This window comes from Tenrec ecaudatus, chromosome 10, assembly GCF_050624435.1.
Source record: "Tenrec ecaudatus isolate mTenEca1 chromosome 10, mTenEca1.hap1, whole genome shotgun sequence".
In the NCBI taxonomy this organism is placed as follows: Eukaryota; Metazoa; Chordata; class Mammalia; order Afrosoricida; family Tenrecidae; genus Tenrec; species Tenrec ecaudatus.
The window spans coordinates 34,940,437-34,961,742 of NC_134539.1; the positions used below are offsets into that span (position 1 = coordinate 34,940,437).

Here is a 21,306-nt window from a genome sequence, read left to right on the forward strand (position 1 = left end):
TGTTGTCATTCAACCCAAGGAACAGCAAGGACCCTTTTTGAGTTCAGGCAGTGGACGGAGCTAGTGAGGTAGAAGTGAATTGCTCAGGGTCACGCCCTGCAGGAGCCTAGAATCTTGGGTTGGGGCTGGGAGAGAAGATGGGGCCTGAGGACAACTCACGGGGAGACAGAGTCCCGTGTTTTCGATCCTGCAGCTGTGTTGGGGCAGGTTCAGGAAACTGTCTCCCTGGCGTGGTGGGCTATGGGGCAGATTCCAAAAGGTAGATGGGAGTTTGACAGCATGGGCCACAAGTGGTGTGGGAAGCTGGCGTCCTAGATTCCTGGGTGATGGAATCTGTACCCACAAAGCCCGGGAATGCATAAATTTGGCAAGATTATGGGGCCTGTGAGGAGGGAGCATTGAAAGAAGCAACAGTGTAAGCTGGGTTGGGGGTCAGTGGGGGTGTTGATTAGGACATTGTAGCCACGAATCTTGAACCACTGGAAGACACTGAATGCTCTTGACCCAGGGCGAGCACAAGTGCCTGTGGGTGAGGGTTTGGTCAGCGTCTCTGTAAAGAGCAAGATCGTGCGCATTCCATGTTTTACAAGCTGCAGGCTCCGAGGCAGTTACTCCACTCTGCCACTGGGCTGGTTCCCGTAAGACCCCATTTACAAGCACAGGCAGTGGGTGGGCTGCGTTTAGACTGTCGACCATGTTTCCCACCCCCTGCTCCCATGCAAGGTGGAGGGCAGGACTCTACAAAGCCAGGAGCAGTGTGTGGCTCAAGTCCAAGGAGGCAGACGGGCGTGGAGCAGTAGAGAGGTTCCCCACCATCCCCAGCACAGTGCCAGGCAAACTGGCCCTGAATTAATGCTGACGTGCTGAAGCAGATTCCCTCTTCAGGGCCTGGTCACTTGCTACTTCTCAGGATGATGTCAGGAGAAGAGTCGCAGGCCTCAGAGAACTGAGACTCTCTCATGACTTCTCTGATGAATCTGTGTTGATTATTCACACGTTACGCGAACTCTCACTCAGTGGCTGCAAGTGCCCAAACATTAAGAACAGCAGCGGAACAGTGTCAGCGATGGTGCTGGAAAATGCACCTCTCGGATCGGAAGAGTTGCCTCCTCAAAGTAGAGTTGACCTTGAGATGTCGATGGAGTAGAGCTTCCAGGACTTTGCTGATGGGGCGGGACTCCGAATGAGAAGAAATAGCTACTCTGTGGGACACAGGGTTGATGAGCATCTAACAACAGTACAGATGCCAATGTAATAGAGTACACGGCAGACAAAATTCATGTTCTCAGGAAGTTTCCCATCTCCTGGGTGGAAGATCAGGAGCCTTGGTGGTGTAGTGGGTTTTGCCTTGGACTGCTAACCACCGGGTCAGTGGTTCAAACCCACCAGCTGCTCTGCGGGAGAAAGATGAGGCTGTCTGCTCCCATGAAGATGTAAAGTTTCGGAAACCCAAATGGGGCAGTTCTACTCTGTCCTCTAGCATTGCGATGAGTTGGAATTGACTCAATGGCAGTGAGCGAAAGGGGATGAAAACAATAAATTAGAAAACAATTCTTAGCATCCGGCCGTGGATTGTTTTTCGTGCCGTAGAAGAGGAAGTGAACGTACTGCAGACCACAGCCTGTGCGGTAGGTATTCAGGTTGCCCTGTGGGGATGGATGAGGAGCCTGTGGCGTAGACAAGAGTCCGCAGTTGACCCAGGCACCCAGCAGACACAGGTCGTTCGGATCTAGAAGTCGCCTCTTCTCTTTCCTACACGCGCTCACGGCAGAACACACGCGCAGCAGGGTCGGCGAAAACGACAGTGACTAATGGTGAAGGAGATATGAGGAGCCCTGGGCCAGAGGGCATCAGGGACAACCACGTGTAGATCAAGTGGCCAGAGAAAGCCTTTCTGAAGAAGCCTCATATTCTGAGATTTGAAGTGAGAAAGAAGGTGTCTGGTGAAGAGTAATGGACAGAGTTGGGCAGGGCAGGCAGGGGGGGGGACCTCAGGGGGAGCCTGTCTGGTTGCCCTGCAGCGGCAAACACACCCTGTGGGCTCAACTCTCGCTGCCACTGTCTCGACGCTCACTCACTGTGACCCTGCATGTGGGTTTCCAAGACCGTAACTCTTTTCTCCCAAGGAGCAGCTGGTGGGTTACAACTGCTGATCTTGCAGCTAGTAGCCCAACTCGGAACCTCTCCACCGCACCAGTGGAAAGACCACTGTGGTGAGCGGGGATCGGCACGGCCCACACATGACTGACCCTGGTTCGGCCTGCCAGCCGCTCTGCTGAGCCGGTGTTCCCTCCATCTCACGGAGGAAGGCTCTGAGATGGAGAAACGGCAGGTCGTTTTCCCAGTGACGTAGGTGGGAGATTCAGACCCGGAACCTCAGAGAAGAACTCCGAGACCTTGGGGAAGGTGCAGACACCCCCTAGCAGTCGCCCAGAGCCCTGAGGAGCGGGGACGGGGCAGAGACCGTAACGCGGCTGCTGAGTCCTGCAGGTGCCCTGACAAAGCTGGCGCCGGAGGCCCCCTGGAGACTCGGCTGCCTGGCTGAGCAGGGGCCTCAGCCAGCAGTGACGTCTCTCCCCAGATGCCCAGGGGGACAGGGCGAAGCCCCAGGAAATCCTGTGTGGCGCCTGAGCAGGAAAGCCGCCTGCTTCTCAGAGCAGGTGGGCTGACCCCGTGCCTCGCTGTCCCCGTAGGACATCATCCTCACGGTGAAGGAGAAGCTGTCCATCCGCAGCATCGATTACTTTGCTCTGGTGCTGGAGGAGCAGTACAGCATCTCCCGGCTGCACCTGCTGCATGAGGAGGAGCTAATCCAGCAGGTACGGGCGGCCCCTCCTCCCGGGGCAGGCTCTGCCTCTGCAGTAAGGGATGGGGCTTCCTTGTGCCGCAGAGGTACCATGCATCCTCAGCCCCGGACTGAGGGGGTGGCCATCGGGCCTGGGGTCCCTCTGATGCCATGAGGCAGACAGGACACGGGTGCAAGCTTACAGAGCTCTTACCTCCCCGTCCTTGGCTTTTGAGATGGTGGGGAAGCAATTGGTTCTGGGTCCAGGGGAGAGCAGACAGAACCTGCACAGTCTTTTCGAGCAGGGGTCATTTCTGGAACCAGCTTTTGAAAGCCCAGCACCGGTCAGTGCAGTCAAGCTTGGTGGGTGCCCACTCTTGCCAGGACAGGTAGGGTCTTGGAGGGCAGTCAGGGGCAGGGGCTGTGTACGCAGGGAGGGCATGAAAGGAGACACGACCTCCTGGCCACCATTCTGAGCCGCCCTCCTGAGAGAAGGCTTCTGAGTCCACTCGCCAATTTATAACACTGGGGCTAGCATTTTTGAAATGCAAACCATTTCGATTCCGCTTGAACTGGAAACGGGAGTTAAATCACGCTGTTGTCGTTGTCGCGAGGTGCCATCCAGTTATTGCTGACTGGTAGCGGACTTACGCGCCACACACCCCGAGACATTGCCCGGGCCTGTGCCGTCCTCACGACTGTTCTTCTGGTTGAGCCCGTCGACGCGGCCACGGCGTCCGTCCACCTCGTGGGGAGGGTCTTCCTCCTTGACGCTTCCGTGCTCCTTGACCAAGCTGGACATGGGTACCGGAGGCTGAAGCAGCAGCCATCCGTGTGCTTCAGTGAGGGTGGTGGGGAAGAATACGCACCCCCCCCCCCCCGTGGAAATCTAAAGAACGAGCGCATCGGGGTTGGAAGGAGGGCGGCCAGAAGGCGTCTTAGAGGCAGGGAGGTGGAGACTTTGTCTTCCACCCTTGGGACCCGGTGTCAGGCAAGAATGGTTCCTGACAAGGACTCCTTGTTTGGTAAAGTGTCGGGCCGTGAAGAAGAGGACACTGAAATAGCGTGGTAGTTATTAAGTGATCTAGAGACCGGGTGCAAATAGGATTGCTTGTGGTCAAGAAAAGGACACCCACCTCCAGACGCACGAGCATGCATAGACTGTCTTGGGAAGAACTCACCGGGGGCTGGAAATGGGTGTCCTCGAGAAGGGGGTGTGGGGGAGGCAGGGGTGCGGGGCTGTGCATGTGGCCTGGGAGCTGGGCTCTGAGGGACCTGTTCCCTTCTGGACTTTCACATCTCCTGCCCATGGAGGAGCGCATCAGACTTAAGAGCAAAGGTGGAAGGCTCTCGAAAGGCGCTCAGGTTGATGTCTGTAGGGCCTCGCTCTGTCTTTGATCTTTAACGCTGTATCCTGGAATAACTGCCAGGGACAGGGGCAGCTAGAACATTAATGGCCTCTCTCCCTTGCCCATCGCAGGTGGTGGAAAGGGAAGAGTCACATGACTGCCGCTGTCTCTTCAGGGTGTGTTTCGTTCCCAAGGACCCTCTGGACCTCCTGAAAGAAGACCCCGTGGCCTTTGAATACCTCTACCTGCAGGTGCGCGGGCTTACTCCAAATGAGAGCTCAAGCCAATTAAGCCATCCCTGGAATTAATTACCTTTCTCCCTTAGAATTCCCTTGTCCCTCCCTGAGTTGCTGTGTTGGAGATTTGCAAAATCATCATGAAATTTAGGTTTCGTGCTCAGTGTAGATGATACATTTTCTAATACCTTTTTAGGATTGTTAGAATGTTGGCTTTTACTACTAAAAGGGGCTTTTGAGCTGAAAAGCCTGATATTAGGGATGATAAATGGGGTCTTAGAAAGGTGCTATGATTTGCTTGTAACACCCCTTTAGCCAAAGAGCCAAATATCGGTTCTCTGATCTGTAACCATACTCTAAAGTGGGAAACAGCGTACGTCCACCCTAACCACACCCACTGCCACCAGGTCCGTCCTGACTTCCTGCAGCCTCTAGTCCAGATGGCGTCCACGGCACTCCACCTCCACAGAAAGGTAGCCTCATCTTTCCTCCGTGGAGCGGCTGGGGGTTCAAACCGCCAACCTTGCAGTTAGTAGTCCACTGCTTACCTGAGCTGCTTTCATCCTGATGGAAGCGGTTCGTCAGTCAGGCATTGTAAGGTCTCTCTCTCCTGGCTAAATTCCAACCTCAGTCCTTGGCTCCGCGTGAGAAAGATTTCACGCCGAAGCCGGGCTCGTGACCCAAGTGAATTTAATGAGAGTTAAAAGAAGCTTCAGGTTTTACGCGGCACCCATAGGATTCCTTTGACCATGCGGCCTGGCAGAGACTGCCCCAGGTCACGCAAAGAGCTCTCTCCTCCCACGAAGACGACCAGACAAGCCCCTCTCCCTTCTGGTCCCTACCTTTTCAAGGGCTCCCGGGGGAGGTGTGGTGAACGACCCCATTGGCTGAATTGCAATCACCTGGCCCAGGTGGGCTGCTCCAGGTATAACGCTCATCTGCGCCCACCAGCGGGAAAATCCAGCTTTCTTATGCTGGCTCTCCTGGGCATGCGTAAATGGACTTCCCAATTCCCTAGGCTAAGCTGCCTAACAGCATTACCATTTATTTCTGTTCAGTGACACGGAGTCAGATTCGACTCCTCATGACAGTGTCCACCAGAAGGAAACGCTGCCCGGTCCTCACCCCTCCTCATTTCCTGTCATCATTTCCTTGATGGGGGAAAAAACCAAAATCGAGCTCTATGAATCGATTTGTATAAAGTCTTTTTGAAATGGTGACAGTAAGTAACCGTCACGGCAGCATTTCAGGCCCGTGTGATTCTGCTCCTATGTTGCTCTCGTGATGGGCCAGGAAGTGGATCCCGAGTCACAGGGACCCGATGTGACACAGTCGAGGTGAGCGACAGGGTTTTCTAAGCTACACTCCTTACGAGAACTGACTGCCAGGTCTTCTCTCCTGTGAAACTGCTCTGTTGGTGGATTCAAACTACTGGCCTTTCAGTTAGCAGTCAAGGGGAACCCTGGTACCCCCTGCACACCACCACTTTCAAATGCACTCAAACCAAACTCACTCAAGTCGATTCCGACTCACAGTGACCTTACAGGACAGGGTAGAACTATACCTGGGGGGTTCTGAGACTGCTGTCGTAAGAAGGAAACCTGAGGAGCAGTTGGGGGCTTTTGAAGTGCTGACCTTGCAGTTAGCAGCCCAACATGTGTGTAAGCATGATTTCATACACACAGTTCAACTTTAAACTCGCAGCCGCTGTGTAAGGTAGGTTTTATATCCTGGGGAACTGCGCCAGGGTCACACAGGCACGGACACACTGAGCCGGGCCTCAAAGGGAGCACAGTGGGGCCCCACCTGCTTCCCAACGCGCCCTCTGGTCTCTCCTAGAGCTGCAGCGATGTGCTCCAGGAGCGCTTTGCCATGGAGATGAAATGCAGTTCCGCGCTCCGACTAGCGGCCCTGCACATCCAGGAACGGATCTACGCGTGTGCCCAACCCCAGAAGATCTCCTTGAAGTACATTGAGTGAGTGGCTGTGCCAGCATGTCCAGTGTTGCTGGCCCCTGGCCAGAAGGGCTAGATTCCACAGAAGCTGAGAGCTACCCACCTACCCACAGGCGCATCCCAGGGTGCTCACTCCTGCTGCCTCCAGCCCCTGGTGGCCCTCCTCCCATTCCAAGCCACATAGAATCCTTAGTAATGTGTATTATCAATCTGAGCCATAGAATCCAAACCCCAAACCAAACTCAACTTATAAACGACCCCATAGGACAGGGTAAACTGCCCCTGTGGGTTTCTGAGACTGTAATTCTTTACTGGAGCAAAGAGCCTCATCTTTCCCCCAAGGTGGTTTTGAACTACTGACCTTGTGGTTAGCAGCCCAATGCATAAGCACTATGCCACCAGGGCTCCTTAATCACAGACCAGTATGTGATCACTATCATTATAAATTGTTTAAGGTAATGTGTTTAGATTGTGTGAACACAAACTCTTTCTACCTTGAATGATAGCATTATTAGTTACAACATTCTTTATTAGTAACTCAGCAAAAGCCTTTTAAATTTTTCCTCTTCTTCCTTTCATTGTACTTGATTCCCAAAGATTCACTGACACAGGTTCCTAAGTACTCCTTATTACAATCTTGTCGGTCGGTGAATCTCCAGAAAGTCTGATGAAATCTCACTCGCTGCCATGTAGCTGATGCTGACTCACGGTGACCCTGAGCACAGGTGGAGCTGCCTGTGTGGGTTTCTAACACTGTACCTATGGACAGGAGCAGACAGCTTCGCCGTTCTCCCATGGAGTGGCTGGTGCGTTTGCACCACTGACTGTACAGAGTCAGGAGCCCAGTACGTACGCTACTACTCCACCAGGGCTCCTCCGACCCAATCTGTGAGCGCCAAAACACCAGCCAGGATGAAAACCACAGCACAGGCTTGGGGTGCAGGCAGACGAAACCACGTGATCCAAAGTGTCACTGCCAGTGGGCAGTAATGACGGCTCTGACCGGAGTGCATTCTCACTGCCATCCAGTCAATGATGGCTCATAGTGAGCCCCCCACCCCCCTTGGGGCCTTCTGAGACTGTAACAGCTCCCAAGGAGCTGGCGGTGGTTTCAAACTGCCGACCATGCAGATCACAGCCCAACACATAACCACTCCACCACCAGGGCTCCAGCGGGTTAGAAGATTAAAAGAGTAGATTAACAGAGAGGTTTACCCTTTTAGGTATGTATGTAAGTTTCAAAAAAATGTTTTTGATAACTAACTACAGGACAATTTTTGTTTTAAGATCCCCTGTCTCTGCTTAAACACTGGGTGCAAATCACCTTGACAATTGTTTTGGTATCACTGGGTGTCCCCCAGTGTGCTCTACACCCTCCTGATGATGCCACGGCCCACCCATCTGTCTGTTGCCTTTCTGTCCAGTCCTCTCTGTTTCCTTCCCTGCTGGGAATGACTCTCCCTGATGTTAGTACCTGGTGATCCCTTGTGAGACCACAGGACACCCCTGGTGAACCTCCAGTGCTCTGGTGCCTACCTTGGAAATTCAAAGTCAACTTGAATGTTAAGCTCTTCTAAGGGATTCACCTTTCCTGGTAGTGTGAGCTGATTCCTATGACAGTGCCTCACGGAGACCGTTTCCGGTCCTAGGATCCCAGCACCCCTTGATCCACAGCTTAGAGTTTCTCCTGGCTCTGGTCTGCAGCACCTGTGTCTGCTAACCTTCCCACCAAAGATTAGTTCTGCCCTCTGTGGACAGCAGAATCCTGCTTCACACGCAAAACAGACCCTTGGCTTGTCCCTGAAGTACCGAGTCAAGTCTGCAGGCAGCAGGACTAAGGAATTGGACTTTGTCGCAAGGTGACACCATTCGGAAGCCTGGCTTTAGGGACCCATTAGTCTGTTGTCTCTACAATCACTGTTAGGCATAAATCTGGTGACAAAAAATGACTCTGAGCTGCTCACACGGGACCGAGAGAAATGAGCTTTCAACTTGGGGAGTGCGGGGCTGAAGAGGGTTCTGTGGCACATGTGTACATATGTATGTGTGTATTATGCACACATACATACACAATACATATATGCACACACACATGGGTACGTTTTCTTTTCCTTCGCTGGAGGAAGAGGTTATAATTGCAGCCTCGTGGGAACACTAAGTACTGAATCAAGTGTAATTATGCTCTTTGAGAAAGCCAAGTACACTGTGAACACGGGCCTCATTGTCTTTCGCAGGAAAGACTGGGGCATAGAGAACTTCATATCGCCAACTTTACTCCGAAACATGAAAGGGAAAGACATCAAGAAAGCCATTAGCTTCCACATGAAGAGGAACCAGAATTTGCTGGAGCCCCGACAGAAGGTAACGCGGGCGGTCGATTGCAAAGCCCCGGGGAACATTTTCATCGTTGGCCGGGCCGAGAACAACTCTGGTTTCAACCATCTTTGTTGTTGTTGTTGTTTTCTATTTAAGCAACTTATTTCTGCTGCTCAGCTACGCTTAAATTACCTACAGATCCTTGGAGAACTCAAGACGTATGGTGGGAAGGTCTTCAATGCGACGCTAATGGTAGGTGTTGGAGAACTGTGAGGTCTTACAGTGTTTGGGACCCTAGAGATCCTCTGAAAATCAATTTACACTCTGAGCCTCACATCGCTGAGGGGGCTGGGGTTTATTTGAGAAACCAGCTAGTGAGACACGGAGGAGCGTTTCTCAGGCTCTCGCGTGGTGCCTGACCATGGTCGAGCGGCATCAGACGTGAGTCTCCCCTTCAGAGAAGCTGAGGATGAGGCCGGGTAGCTGACAACACAAAGCAGACCTACCCATCCTAGCATACGAATGGAAACTAACCCCCTTCCCATCCCTCCTTCTGAAGTTACAGGACAGAGAATCCTACATTGCCCTGCTAGTTGGAGCCAAGTATGGGATTAGCCAAATTATCAACAGCAAACTCAACATCATGTCCACGTTGGCCGAGTTTTCGAACATCAGCCGCGTAGAACTCACGGAGGAGTCTGAGAAAGTGAGCATGGTCAAGGTGTACCTTCAGGACATCAAGGTAACACAACGGGAGAGGCTCTGATCCAGCTTCAAGAATTGCGAGCTAAATCAGTGTGGGAACGTTGCTATGATGTGGTTGTTGTTTTTTTCCAGTAACCATGAAAGCTAATGCCCAGCATTTGCATAAAAAGACAGATGGTCCCTCCTGTCCCATAAGAATACAAACTTTCTCTGCAGGGGGCACGTTCATGGGCAAGCCCCGAAAGGGTTCCTTGTAGACACTGAACTGGCCCATGCGCTCTCCCATGGGGAAGGTCTGGTTGGGTTCAGAAACTGATGGGCGCACGAGAAGGTTCCATCACAGGTGTGGTCACAGGCTAGCTGAATGGGGCAGGGGCTCCTGCGCCCTTCTGAAAGGTCCTCCTTTCAATCAAGCTGCAATGCGCCCAGAAATGGTGTTTTATTCTTATCGCCACCCTGCCCCCCATCCTCCGCTTGCTGTTCTTCTTTCTTTTTGAGGTCCGATCTGCAAAGGGGGGTGGTCCCAATGTGCAAATGAATAGGGTTGGATTGGGTGGTGGGAATGGTGGCCTGGGAGTACAGGGCAGCAGAGAGGAAACTCGTGGGAAGTAGGTGGGAGGAAGTGTGTGTGCGCCTGAGAGAGACAGACAGACAGACATAGACCAGGCTGAGGTGTATTTGGAATCTGTCACTGACTCGACCTGACCTTGTTGTCGGTTTTCGGGTTGTCGCTCAACCTTTTATAGATACAAAATCTTGCTTTACCTTCGAAGGTTCTAACGTTGTTGCTGGAATCTAACAGCGCGAAAGACCTCGCCTGCCTGATAGCTGGGTACTGCAGGCTGTTTGTGGACTCGGGGACCTCCATTTTCCTGTGGCCTGGAACCAGGCAGCAAGGGCACCGCGTGTCTGCTGAAGAAGGTGAGGTGCCGAGTCTAGCCCCGCCAGGACGGGCCCATTTCACTGTCTTGGTAGGTAAGGGCAGCCTGAAGGAGGGTCCGAATGGAGCCGAGTTGAGACTTGGAAGACATTCGCCATAAGTGGCTACGGGCTAGTCATTTATTTTTCAGTAAACCGTTGATCATTCTTAAATGAGTGGGACTGAGGAAGCCTTCCTTATATCCCAGACAGAGTCTCTTCCAGCCAGGGGCTACAGCTGAAGGTCCCTGACTGCTTGTCACGTGTCCTAAGCCCATCTCTGAGAGCCCTTGTGTTTGTATCACGGTTTCCCAGCAAAAAGCAGCATCACGTGTTCAGAAAATACAAATGACCTTTCTGCGTCCCCTGTGCTAGATGCTCTTTGATGTTGTGTGTCAGCTTGAAGCAAGATGGAAATTCTCCATCTTAGCCTGTCTGGAGAATGCAGGTACCTGGGAGTAGAAGGTACCGGAAATCATATAAGGAATGAAGACATGGAGTGTACGCAGAGGGGCCAACTCCCGGGCAGTCATGTTGGCCGCAGGGCTATTTGTGCAGGCGATTTCCAGGGGTGTGCCCATCACTGTGTACAGCCAGCTCTGCCGGGAATGAAAAGTCCCCATTGGAAGCGATCAGCTCTTTCTGTGATCTAAACCCTCCCACCATGGCTAATGCCAAGCTACCAATGGGAGAACACGAAATCGAGAGGGGCCAATTGGCAGCCTGCTCTGTGCCCTTTCCTCCATGTTGGTCAAGCAGATCACCTCAAGAGCACAGGTAGAACAATCAGGGAGGCGTGGCCTTTGAGTTCTGTTACCTTTGTTTGTAACATGATTTAGTCACCTGCAAGTTTATAGGTTTTAAGCTTTTAAGTGGCCACATTTAATAATAAGCTAGGGAGATTCCTGGGATTTTAATACTTGGGTGAACTGAGAGGAGCCTGCTTTAGCGACACCCCCGAGTTCTGCCTTCATCCCAGGACCAGCTTCTCGGCATCACTGAACAGGTAGCTGGTAGTTGCCGAAAAGTGAGCATCCCTTCAGTTAGAGAGGGTTTTTTTTTTAGGGGGGGTGTATATGTTTTTTTTTAATAATTCACATTTTGTGAGATTGGGCAAAAGTGAACTCAGAGGAATATTTATTTCATTATTAAACAAGAAAATGAAAACAACATCAATCAAGCGTGTAAATTTAAAAAAATTTAAAGGTAATAAGGCAACCTAAGAAAAACCATTCAAAAGCCGAAAGCTGGACTGAGTTCATCATTACTGTTGCTGTAGGGGCCATCAGGTCCGCCCTGACTGACCGCAGCCTGTGCACAACAGAACCAAGTACTGCCCGGCCCTCTGCCCGCCTCACGTTGCTGCCCCGTGTGGCCACGGTGTCCGTCCACCTCACTGAGGGTCTCCCTCGTTTTCATTGACCCTCGACTTTACTAAGGTCTCCTTCAGGAAGGTGGTCCCTTCTAATAACATGTCCAACTACACGCGGCAAAGTCTTGCCATCCTGACTTCTAACGAGCAGTATTCTGGCTACACTTCCGCTCGTCCTGACACGTATGAAAGTCCGTTCTTCTGGTCTCCCACGGCAGAGCTGCGGAGTTGCAGTAAGCGTTTGAGAAGTCGAGTGACGGCAAGTAGTAGACCTAACAAACGCCGTGAGGGCATAAGATCTTCCTATACTGATGGACACTTAAGAGTTCTTCCCAGGGGCAGATCCGCGAGGCTGACGTGTCTGACTGGTCACCAGTGTTTTAAATAAATGGTACGTGGCCACTTAAAAGCTTAAATCCTATAAACTTGCAGGTGACCAAATCATGTGATGGGCTTGTTTGAATGTTTTAAATCGCTTTCTCATAAAATTTAAGAGAATATTGTACACAGTTTATAGTGAGGAAACTATCAAAGTAGATGCACGTCCAGTAAGCAAGCAAAACAAACCGACCAACCGCAGGGGAAAAATGAGAACTGACGCTCAGCTCTAGAAGGGACACCGGGGCCTGATGGCTTTACAGACGAGCCCTCGAAGGACCCGTGCTGCCGGGAGCAACCCTGAGCCCGGCAGGAAGTCCCAGCGCTCCAAATGCTTTCTGTGTAGACAATACGGCCCTGACAGCATAAGAAAGCATCGAAACATAATCTAATCTCACTTACAAAGACAAAGCATTAGTACTTTCAGACTGAATATAGGGGTACTGAAAAAATGAAATATGTAAAAGGAAGGTAAGTTTATATATCCGTTACGTTTTGTTTTATTACACTCTGAACTGAACTTCTGTTTCTGAATTTTGAAGTTTATCAAGACCATCGTGGCTTGAATGCATCCATTTTAATAGTCAAAATTGTAGTATCGTGTATAGGGTATACATTTCTCAATTCTGCTATAAAAGTCACCTTATTAGTCCAAATTTTTGGAGCCTCTAAATCTTTGCTGGTTGTTTTTTGTTTACTTTTTATTTTATTACTTACTTGATGCTAGGAATCTAAGAACATATTGGTATCAGCAAATCCATCCATTATATTAAGAGATCAACTAGAAAAAGAATGCTTATTATAGATAGATACCAAAGGATTGATAAAATTCAACACATATTTCCGATTTTAAAATCAGAAATAGAATAATCTTTCTTAAGATCAAACATGTATGTATGTGAAACAAGCAGCCAACATGACACTAATGGGATAATAGAGCTGTTCCCATTAAAATCAGAAATAAGATTTCCCACGTCAAATTAGTATAACATACAGTCCTAGCCTATATAATGCGACACGGCCAAGGAAGAAAAGTAATCGCTGATGTAGAACAGAGGGTACAACATTTTAGCTGCCCGTGTGACGGCCTTGTTTACCTAGAAAGCTCGAGATACTAACTGAAAACCTGTGAATCCTAAAAAGGTATCAGGAACACATGTGTGTAAAATAAGTGCTTCACAATCAACAGCTTCAATGTAGTTCATCCAGAATACATTAGGAGGAAAATGTTGGAAAACAGAATGGAGAAAATATTTTTTGACATTTCTATACAGGAACTATATCTGGAGTAGAGGAATGAACAGAGCTTATTTGAAGAAAAATCCGTTTTACTGAGACATATAAAAGATCTTAACAAATGGAAAAACAACGTGAATGAAGATATCTGCATATCTTTTGTAAAACTGCTAAAATATTGGACTTTTAATAACTTTAGGAACAATGTTTATGTTTCTGTTTTAAATAAATGGAATATGGTTTAAAATGGAAACTATTTTAAAATACAATGATATGGTCTGTGATGTTTAGAGTTGGGAGTGTTTAATATTGCATTATTACGCTCCCATATTAGTTTATAAACCGTTATGCTATGCTAATTAAAATCATAATGAGCGTTTATGGTTATTATTATTTTAATTTGACAACGTGATTTCTTTGGAATAAGGGTAGAAAATGAATTTTCTTAAAAGGAAAACAAAAGACAGGATTAACTTTCCAATAATTAAAGTGGAATTAAAAATAAACGGGAAAATAAAATAAATAACTAAGAAAAAATAAAATGGAATGAGACCATCAGAACTGGCATGGAAATAGATACGGAGTCAGAGAAGGCTCTCTAGAGCACACCGGGGTGACCAGCCCGGATGGGAGGAGACAGAGGAGGCAAGGTGAGGGGCATCCGAGAGGGGCTCGCTATGGCAGCTGGAGCCACACATAGGTGATGCTGCCCACAGCACAGTGAAATACAGCGAAGGTCCACTGTCTCCCTGAACAAAGGGGTCTCCCTGCAGGGAGGCACAGAGACAATTCTCTGTGGGCCACTCCGTGTACCGCTTCTCTTTAGTGCGGCAGGTGATCTTAGCACATTCTCCATGATCTCTTGGGCCTTGTATGGCCCGAGGGCCAGGTGTTCCCCACCCCCTGGCCGAGGCTGGAAAAGTGGCCTGGTGTGTGGAGGAGGAGGGCATGGGATTCTGAGTCCTGCAGGTCCTGCATCGGGCAGACCTGCAAGATCTCGAACCAGTAGCACTTACGGAGCTCAGTCATCTCATCTGGAAAACGGGTGTGCTATGCCCTCATCTGCTGTCCATGCCGAGCGGTGTGGCTATCCGATGAGCCTGTGTGGAGAGAGACCAGAGCTGTGGGAGAGATAACTGCCCTGTGCTGCCTGTTCGAATGTCTCCAAATAGGAATTTGAGGCCAGGCCTGTTTGGAGGGCCTGGGGCAGACAGGACGGAAGGCTTTGGCTGGAGTCTTCCCACAGACTGTGTGTGGGAACGGGTGTGACTGATGTGGGTGCCCCTGGCTGCTGGGCCTCTGGGGAGCAGGTGGGGGGGCTCGGGAGGACACACGGGGATCAGCCAGCCCCTCACGCGGTTCTGTGACGCTCCGTGTCCCCTGTGTTACAGGCTACGAGTCCAGGGCCTGCAGTGACTCAGAGGAGTCCTCTGAAATGGACTGTGTACTGGAGCCTCTGTCGGACAGGCGCCTGGGAAAGCCGGCCTCCTGCAGGTCTGTCGCGAACGAGGAGGAGCCCCTTGGGGACGGTGCCACACCTGAGGTGGCCAGGAGAGGCCCCAGCACGTGCGGGGCCAGCAGCGCGACGGACAGTGCGGAGTCGGAGGCATCCGACTCGGCCAACACCGAGAGCCGAGGCTGCCGGAGCTCGAGCGAGTCCATGGACGCGCTGGAAGAGGACGACCTGGACGCCTGCTCCTCTAGTCGGTCCGGCTTCTTCCACTTCAGCGCCTCCGACTTCCCAGAGAGGCTAGATCCTGACAGCCAAGAGGAAAGAAACAGGATCGAAACCAGCGGCTTCCTGTGTCTCCTGGACCTGGCCCAGACAGCCAGTCCTCAGGCCCACAAGGCCGACTTTGCCCGCAGCCCTGCACCCGAGCTCTTCTGCTGGGCCCCGGAGCTGGGTGCTGTCAGTGTCAGGCTGGACCCCCGGCTGTACGAGGGCAGCCGGACCGACTTCTACAGCCTCTGCTCCAGCGTCTCCCCGGCCAGCCTCCGGAGCGACAGCTCCGAGAGCTCCGCGTCCCGCCACGGGGCCCCCCCACCAGGCTGGGGACAGCCTAGCTCCACGCTGGACACCCTGGGCCCGCACCCGGCCCTGGCCTGTGCGGAATGCAGCTCCGATGAGGAATACTATGACGCAGCCGACAAGCTCACGCCCCCTGACATCCTCGCAGGTGAGTGCCCCCCACCCCCCCCACCCCCGCGGCGGATCTGCAGATTTGCCGGCAGCTTCTGAGCGCCCCTGAATGGTACACACAGAAATGGTGTATTTGGCTGCATCTGTTCCTAACATCAGCACCACAGAAATACAGAAGGGCGGGCGGAGGCGGAGAGACTCTTAAGAGCCCTCTTAGTGTCCAGTGTTAGGCTATGATTCTAATCCCTTCTCGCTAATTCCAAGGCCCGCCCTCTGAGGCACGAGCTCGACACTGGGCATTTTACATGCACTCATGTACTTGACAGAGGGGCCTGGGGGGCCCGGTGGTTACACTTTGGACTGCTAGCTGCAAGGTCAGCAGTTTGAAACCGCCACCATCCACAGGAGAAAGATGAGGTTTTCTATTCCCGCAAAGAGCGGCAGCCCACAGGGTCAATTCTGCCCTGTCCTGCAAGGTCACTCTGAGTCAGAAAGGACATCAGGGAGTAAGAATGTATTTGACATGCATGGCACACTTGGTCCTGGGGGACTTGGGTTAACTTAAGCACAAAGAAAATTCTTGAAAGAACGACTGAAGTTAGTGTGTAGAATGGCTTGCCGTGCTGAAGATCTGAGTTCAGACACGGACGGCACCCAGCCCAGGAGTCCGGGTCACAGGGCTCCTCATCCGTATTGCGAGGACAGTGTGGCTGGGCAGAATGGACGCTACCAGTCTCTTACTCCACGTGCTCAAGTTTGATACACTAAGGACCAGGTGGCCAGCTGGCATGGTCATAAGTCGGACCAGGTGGCGAGCGGTACTGAAACTTGGATCAGAGATCCTCTAGACTAGCTCCACGTTTAGTGTGACTTAACGTGTCCAACGCTGCACCGCCCACCTGACACGCCTGAGTCCTGAACCTCTCAACACTCTTTTTCTTACATCTCACGTTTGTGTTTGTTTTCCGGTCTCGATCCTCAGGGCCCAGAGCGATTTCTGCTGTGGAAACGAGCACTGGCCACCCTAAAGGCAGCCTGGACCTCAGGCCAGACGGCCAAGAGCAGAGCAGGAGGGGAGGGACGAAGAAGTATGCCAAGACGCTGCGGAAGAGAAGGTCGTTCCTGCAGACCGACTACACCTCCCAGGTCTCCTTCCCGATGATGCCTGCCATCTCCCTCGAGAGCGTGGGTGACGTCTGCTACTATGAGCGGGAGCCCTACCTGACTCTCAGTACCCCCTCCCCAACTGTGTCCTCCCTGCAGGACATGCAGGGCGAGCCGGGCCTCCTGGAGACCAAGGCCCTGGGGCTGCTGGCCCCGCTGAGGGAGGCCACGGGCAAGAGCCCTGCCTCCAGGGTCATGGAGATGGAGCCCGAGACCATGGAAACCAAGTCAGTCGTCGACTCTCGGGTGACCTCCATCTCTGCCATTCGCCTCCGGATCAACCCCACCCAGAGAGAAAACGCTGGGCTTGCCCCTCCCACTGTCCCTCCCAGTCCCAACCCAGGTTCACCTGACCCAGGTACTGCCCAGGTGGGGTCTTCTCAAGCCCTCTCTTCATCTCCAGGCTGGAACGACAGTCCCCCCAAAGATGTGCTCATGGAACTTGGGGACAGCACTGGCCCCTCCAGTGGGGATCCCCCCCCAGACAGGGATGCCCTGGTCCTCAGTTCAGGGCCACCTGCTGCTTCTCTGGGTAACACCCTGGAGCCGGGGATAGTCCAGACAGACACAGGGTTGGGATCTTTGTTTAGAAACCACATGGAGGAAGCCACCCCTGAATACCCAGAGCCTATGCTGTGCCCTGGCGACCAGCTGCAAAGTGGTGAGTGTGGTCTGGATTCGGAAGAGGGGGAGCAGCAGAGGGATCGAAAGGCTATTAACAACAGTGACACCCGTGTATGCCTGGAGGATTCTGAGAAGGAGTCCGGTGACCCCGTTGCATTCGATGCTGTCCTGCAGGTTCTCGGGGTTACAGCTACTGATGGCAACCCAGGAGTCTTCCTCTCCTTGGAGGCTCCGGTCACAGAGACTGAACAAAGCCCAGCACACCCGGCCAGAGAGCCTCCAGGACGAAGCAGAGAAATGTCGGGTCAAACCTGCCGGACCCAAGAACAACAATTACGGGCAGAGTTGGCTTTAGATGCTGAGCTCTTGGCTTTAGATGCTGATCTCTTGCTTGAAGACCAGGCTGTTCCATCAGCCTTCCTTCCAGAGGGGGTCAAGGCCAAGCTGCAGGATCAGGTGCTAGAGGAGGCCACCGCCCCTGCAGACATTCCTATGCCGCAGGGGGCTGTGAATTCTTTCCCAGGAGCTCCACTAGCAGGCCCCCCAGAGGAGCCCTGTGCAGGGGGCTCCCACCACCACTCACTGTTGGAGAGCAAAGGCCAAAGCCCGACCATCTGCCTTCCGGCTGAGAGGGCTTTCCTCTGCTTTGTGCCGGGAAGCCACCCCGAGGTCCCGGTCAGTCCCGGGGTGGCCATGTCTCTGGGCTTCGCAGGCATGGACGAGGCCGTGGTTCCCAGGATTGGGATGGAGCAGTGCAGCTGCCAGCTCTCCTATACCACGTGTTTCAGTGGCCTGCAGCCCGAGAGGGAAGACGAGGACAGGGACACGGAAGCTCGCCCCTCCTCGCCCCTCACCTCCCCGCCCTCTGCGGGAAGCCGGCTGACCCTACCCTGGAGGCCCACCCGGGCCCACAGCTGCAGCACCGAACCCCGGTGGAGGAAAAGCCACCTGTGGCCCGAGTACTGCTCCAGAGCTCTGAGGCAGCTGAGAGCTGTCCCCCGGAGTGCCCCAGAGGGCTTCCTCCAACTCACGGAGAGCCTGCTGGAGCTGCAGGACATTCTAGAAGCTTCCTGGGGGGATGGGAACAAGCACCCGCCAGAGAAGTGTACCTGGCACTTTTCTGAAAGCCGGAGCCGCCTCTGCATGGGCTCCCAGAAGCTGCTGTCCAGCTGCCAGAGCGTGATCAGACTGGACCAGTCCCCCGAGGAGATGCAGGGCGCGGTGCGCGCCACCTTCCAGCACCTGGTGCAGCTGGCCGGCCTGTGCTTCCAGCTCACGGACTGCAGCCGCTGCTCTGCGCGGCACAGGGAGGCGGCCGGCAACCTGAGGGACGTGGTTGACACCTACTGCCAGTTTGTGGAGGCCGCGAAGCTGACCTGTGAGAGGGGCTACCATGACCTGAGCGTGAAACTCTTGGCCCGTCAGTGCACGGCCCTAACGGCCTCCGTGTTCTGTTTAACCCACAAATTCCGAGCATCCACTGCCCTCTGAGCAGGCCAACTGCCCAGGGCCTCCCACCTCCGACCCTGGACGCTCCCCGAGAAGCCCCCTTCACCCCCTCCTCACCCCTTCAAGTGTTTACTATTTAGAGTATTCAATAAAGTGCGGCTTCATCTTGGTTTGAGTCTCACAGCCGGGGCTACATGAGCCTGGGATGGGCCATGCCTCTGCTTGGCACGCCTGCAGAGACTGCGGTCGGTGAGTGGGTGCTAACCCAGGAGCCCACACAGCCCCCACCCCTGCTCCCCGGGGCACAGACCGTGTCCCCGGAAGGCAGGGAGGCAGGAGCCACAGAGAGCCGTGTTGACTCCTCCTGTCCCAGCCTGTCAATAACTGGCACACCTGGGCATGAATGCATGCGATGACGGAGGGCCTGCCTCCACTGTTACAGAGCAAAGCCCTGCTCGGGCACCCATGCGCTGGAAGTGGCTTCACAGCCACTGGTGGACAGGCTTTTGGAGGCCCTGCGTGGTTATCCACAGGGCAGCTCTACCCTGCCCTGTATGGTGGCCACGTGAATGCCCTCAGAAGCCATCGATGGCAGTGAGTTTGGGTTTGGTATCTTGAAACCAAAAACGGGTTTGGTGGTACCAGCAAAAGAAGCACCTTGGTAGAAAGGCCTGGTAAACAGCCTTCAGACAAAACTGGGGGGGGGTGGGCACTGCTCAACCCTGATGACTCACATGGTGTCTCCCTGAATGGAAGTCCACTCCAGGGCCACTGGGAACTGGTTGTTCCCTGAGTTTGTAGCATCTGCACCTGGAGGCCTGATACCAGCTGCTTCCATGCCATATGCTGACAATTCCACTAGGTGGCAGTAAATCCCTTAGTTGCCTGGCTTCCTCCCTCTTTTATCTGAAGTTGACTGCACCTCTAATTTTGTGCCCTAATTCTGCTTTAAATGTATAAAGAGGCAAATATCAAAGCCCTCCTGCGGACTGATTTAAGAATTTTTCCTTTCAGAATACTATTAAAGCAAAAGATTCTCATTAACCCCCACTGAGCCACTCGCCTATCTTGGTGGGACCCTAGACATGACCCAACCTCTCAGTGCTTGGCTTTTCTCTCCTGTCACATGGGGCCACCTCAGGAGACATCAAGTAAATCCTTAATCCAATAAAAAATGCAAACACTGTAACGATCACCTCCCACTTTCACAGACGCCTCTCCCAGGATGCTCTACACTAAGACAAATGTTTGACTAATGTCCAAAGGAGCCGTACGTGATTATTCTAATGTAAGGACAAACTCAACTTCGAGACAGGCTTACAGGGGAAGTCCATCATAAAACAAGGGCTGTCCGTGTGTCATTGGATCCTCTGCTGTGGGTCATGCCCTGCATTGCAGGGAAAAGAAACGGATTTGATGTAGCAAGAAAGAAAACGTATCCACTTGTTCTTCCTGCCAACAGATATTGTACAGGGGGACTGGGACTACAACCAGGAACAGGGCAGATGTAGTTAATCTTATAGAAATGGTATTGGGGGGAGGGTTGTGGGAATTATGTTGTATGAAGAAAATAGAGGATGCCAAGAAGATGGGGTGGGGTGGCCCAATCTTACTAGGTGGTCAGAAAGGCCTCTTTAATGAGGGAGTGTGCAGAGGTTTTCAACCCGTGGGTTGCGACCCCTTTGGGGGTCGAACTACCCTTTCACAGGGGTCACCTAATTCATAACAGTAGCAAAATGACAGTGATGAAGTAGCAACGAAAATAATTTTATGGTTGGGGGTCACCACAACATGAGGAACTGTATGAAAGGGTGGCGGCATTAGAGAGGTGAAACCCACTGGTTTATGCTGAAGTCTAAAGATGAAGGTGCCAGGGGAAAGGCTGGAGGCAAGGCCCTTGGTGTGTCTGCCGAACAACCAGCAGGGGAGACCACGGCGAGATGAGACTGAAGGGTCAGGCAGACACTCAGGTGTGCAAGGTGGGAGTGGGGGGAGCCTGGGTTTTACTCCCAAGCACAATGAAGTTGCACCTGGTTTCCAAGTTCATCAGGGCCACACAGAGCTTCTAGAGTGAGAAGCTTTATTAAATATTTATTTATTTTTGAGACGCTTTATTGTAAGCTGGCGACTGGGAGTCAGCCATGGCTCAGTGTCTCACAGTCCTGAGCCTACTCAAACTTGGGTTTATAACTATAGCAACAAACCATGAGTGGGTGGGGTGGCGTTTCTAGTCCAATCACAGCTGCACACACTGACTAGTGGGGGTTAGGGGGGGATGAACATCTAGGGAACTGTATTGCTGGGTTAGGAACAGTCTGACCTGCTCTTATCAGACCAAGACAACCATGAGCCATCTCCTAGGGTATCAGGCCGAACAATCAAGGTACCACCCTAGCTAGAAATTTCATGAACAAAGGCTTAAGCACCTGCAGTTCCTGCCACTCCCCACTTCTTGTTTACCCTCCTGACCAGCTTAAAAACTTGTTCTTCACCACAGATAGACTTGGGGGGGTGCAGCTGGGGGCTCAGGGCTCACGTCTCTTTCTCTCTCCTCCCTCCCAGGCAACTTGACTTCACTGGCTCCTTGCTGGAGCCTGTGAATCTCGTCCGGGAGCACAGAATAAACTTCTCCTCTGTGTCCTGGCCTCAGTTTATCTTTGCAGCGAGTCTAATAGTTAT

General features: G+C 52.5%; 1 protein-coding gene across 1 annotated transcript in view; it reads left to right on the top strand.

Annotated features, from left to right (window-relative positions):
• FRMPD1 (FERM and PDZ domain containing 1) overlaps positions 1-18,669 on the top strand; it is a 48,645-nt gene extending 29,976 nt beyond the window's left edge. Inside the window, exons 7-15 of the mRNA XM_075558983.1 lie at positions 2,694-2,819; positions 4,266-4,385; positions 6,210-6,346; positions 8,560-8,686; positions 8,798-8,893; positions 9,201-9,383; positions 10,120-10,267; positions 14,642-15,427; positions 16,373-18,669. Coding sequence (XP_075415098.1) covers positions 2,694-2,819; positions 4,266-4,385; positions 6,210-6,346; positions 8,560-8,686; positions 8,798-8,893; positions 9,201-9,383; positions 10,120-10,267; positions 14,642-15,427; positions 16,373-18,669 — 4,020 coding nt within the window. The remainder of the gene's footprint in view (positions 1-2,693; positions 2,820-4,265; positions 4,386-6,209; positions 6,347-8,559; positions 8,687-8,797; positions 8,894-9,200; positions 9,384-10,119; positions 10,268-14,641; positions 15,428-16,372) is intronic.
• Positions 18,670-21,306: the final 2,637 nt, after the last annotated feature.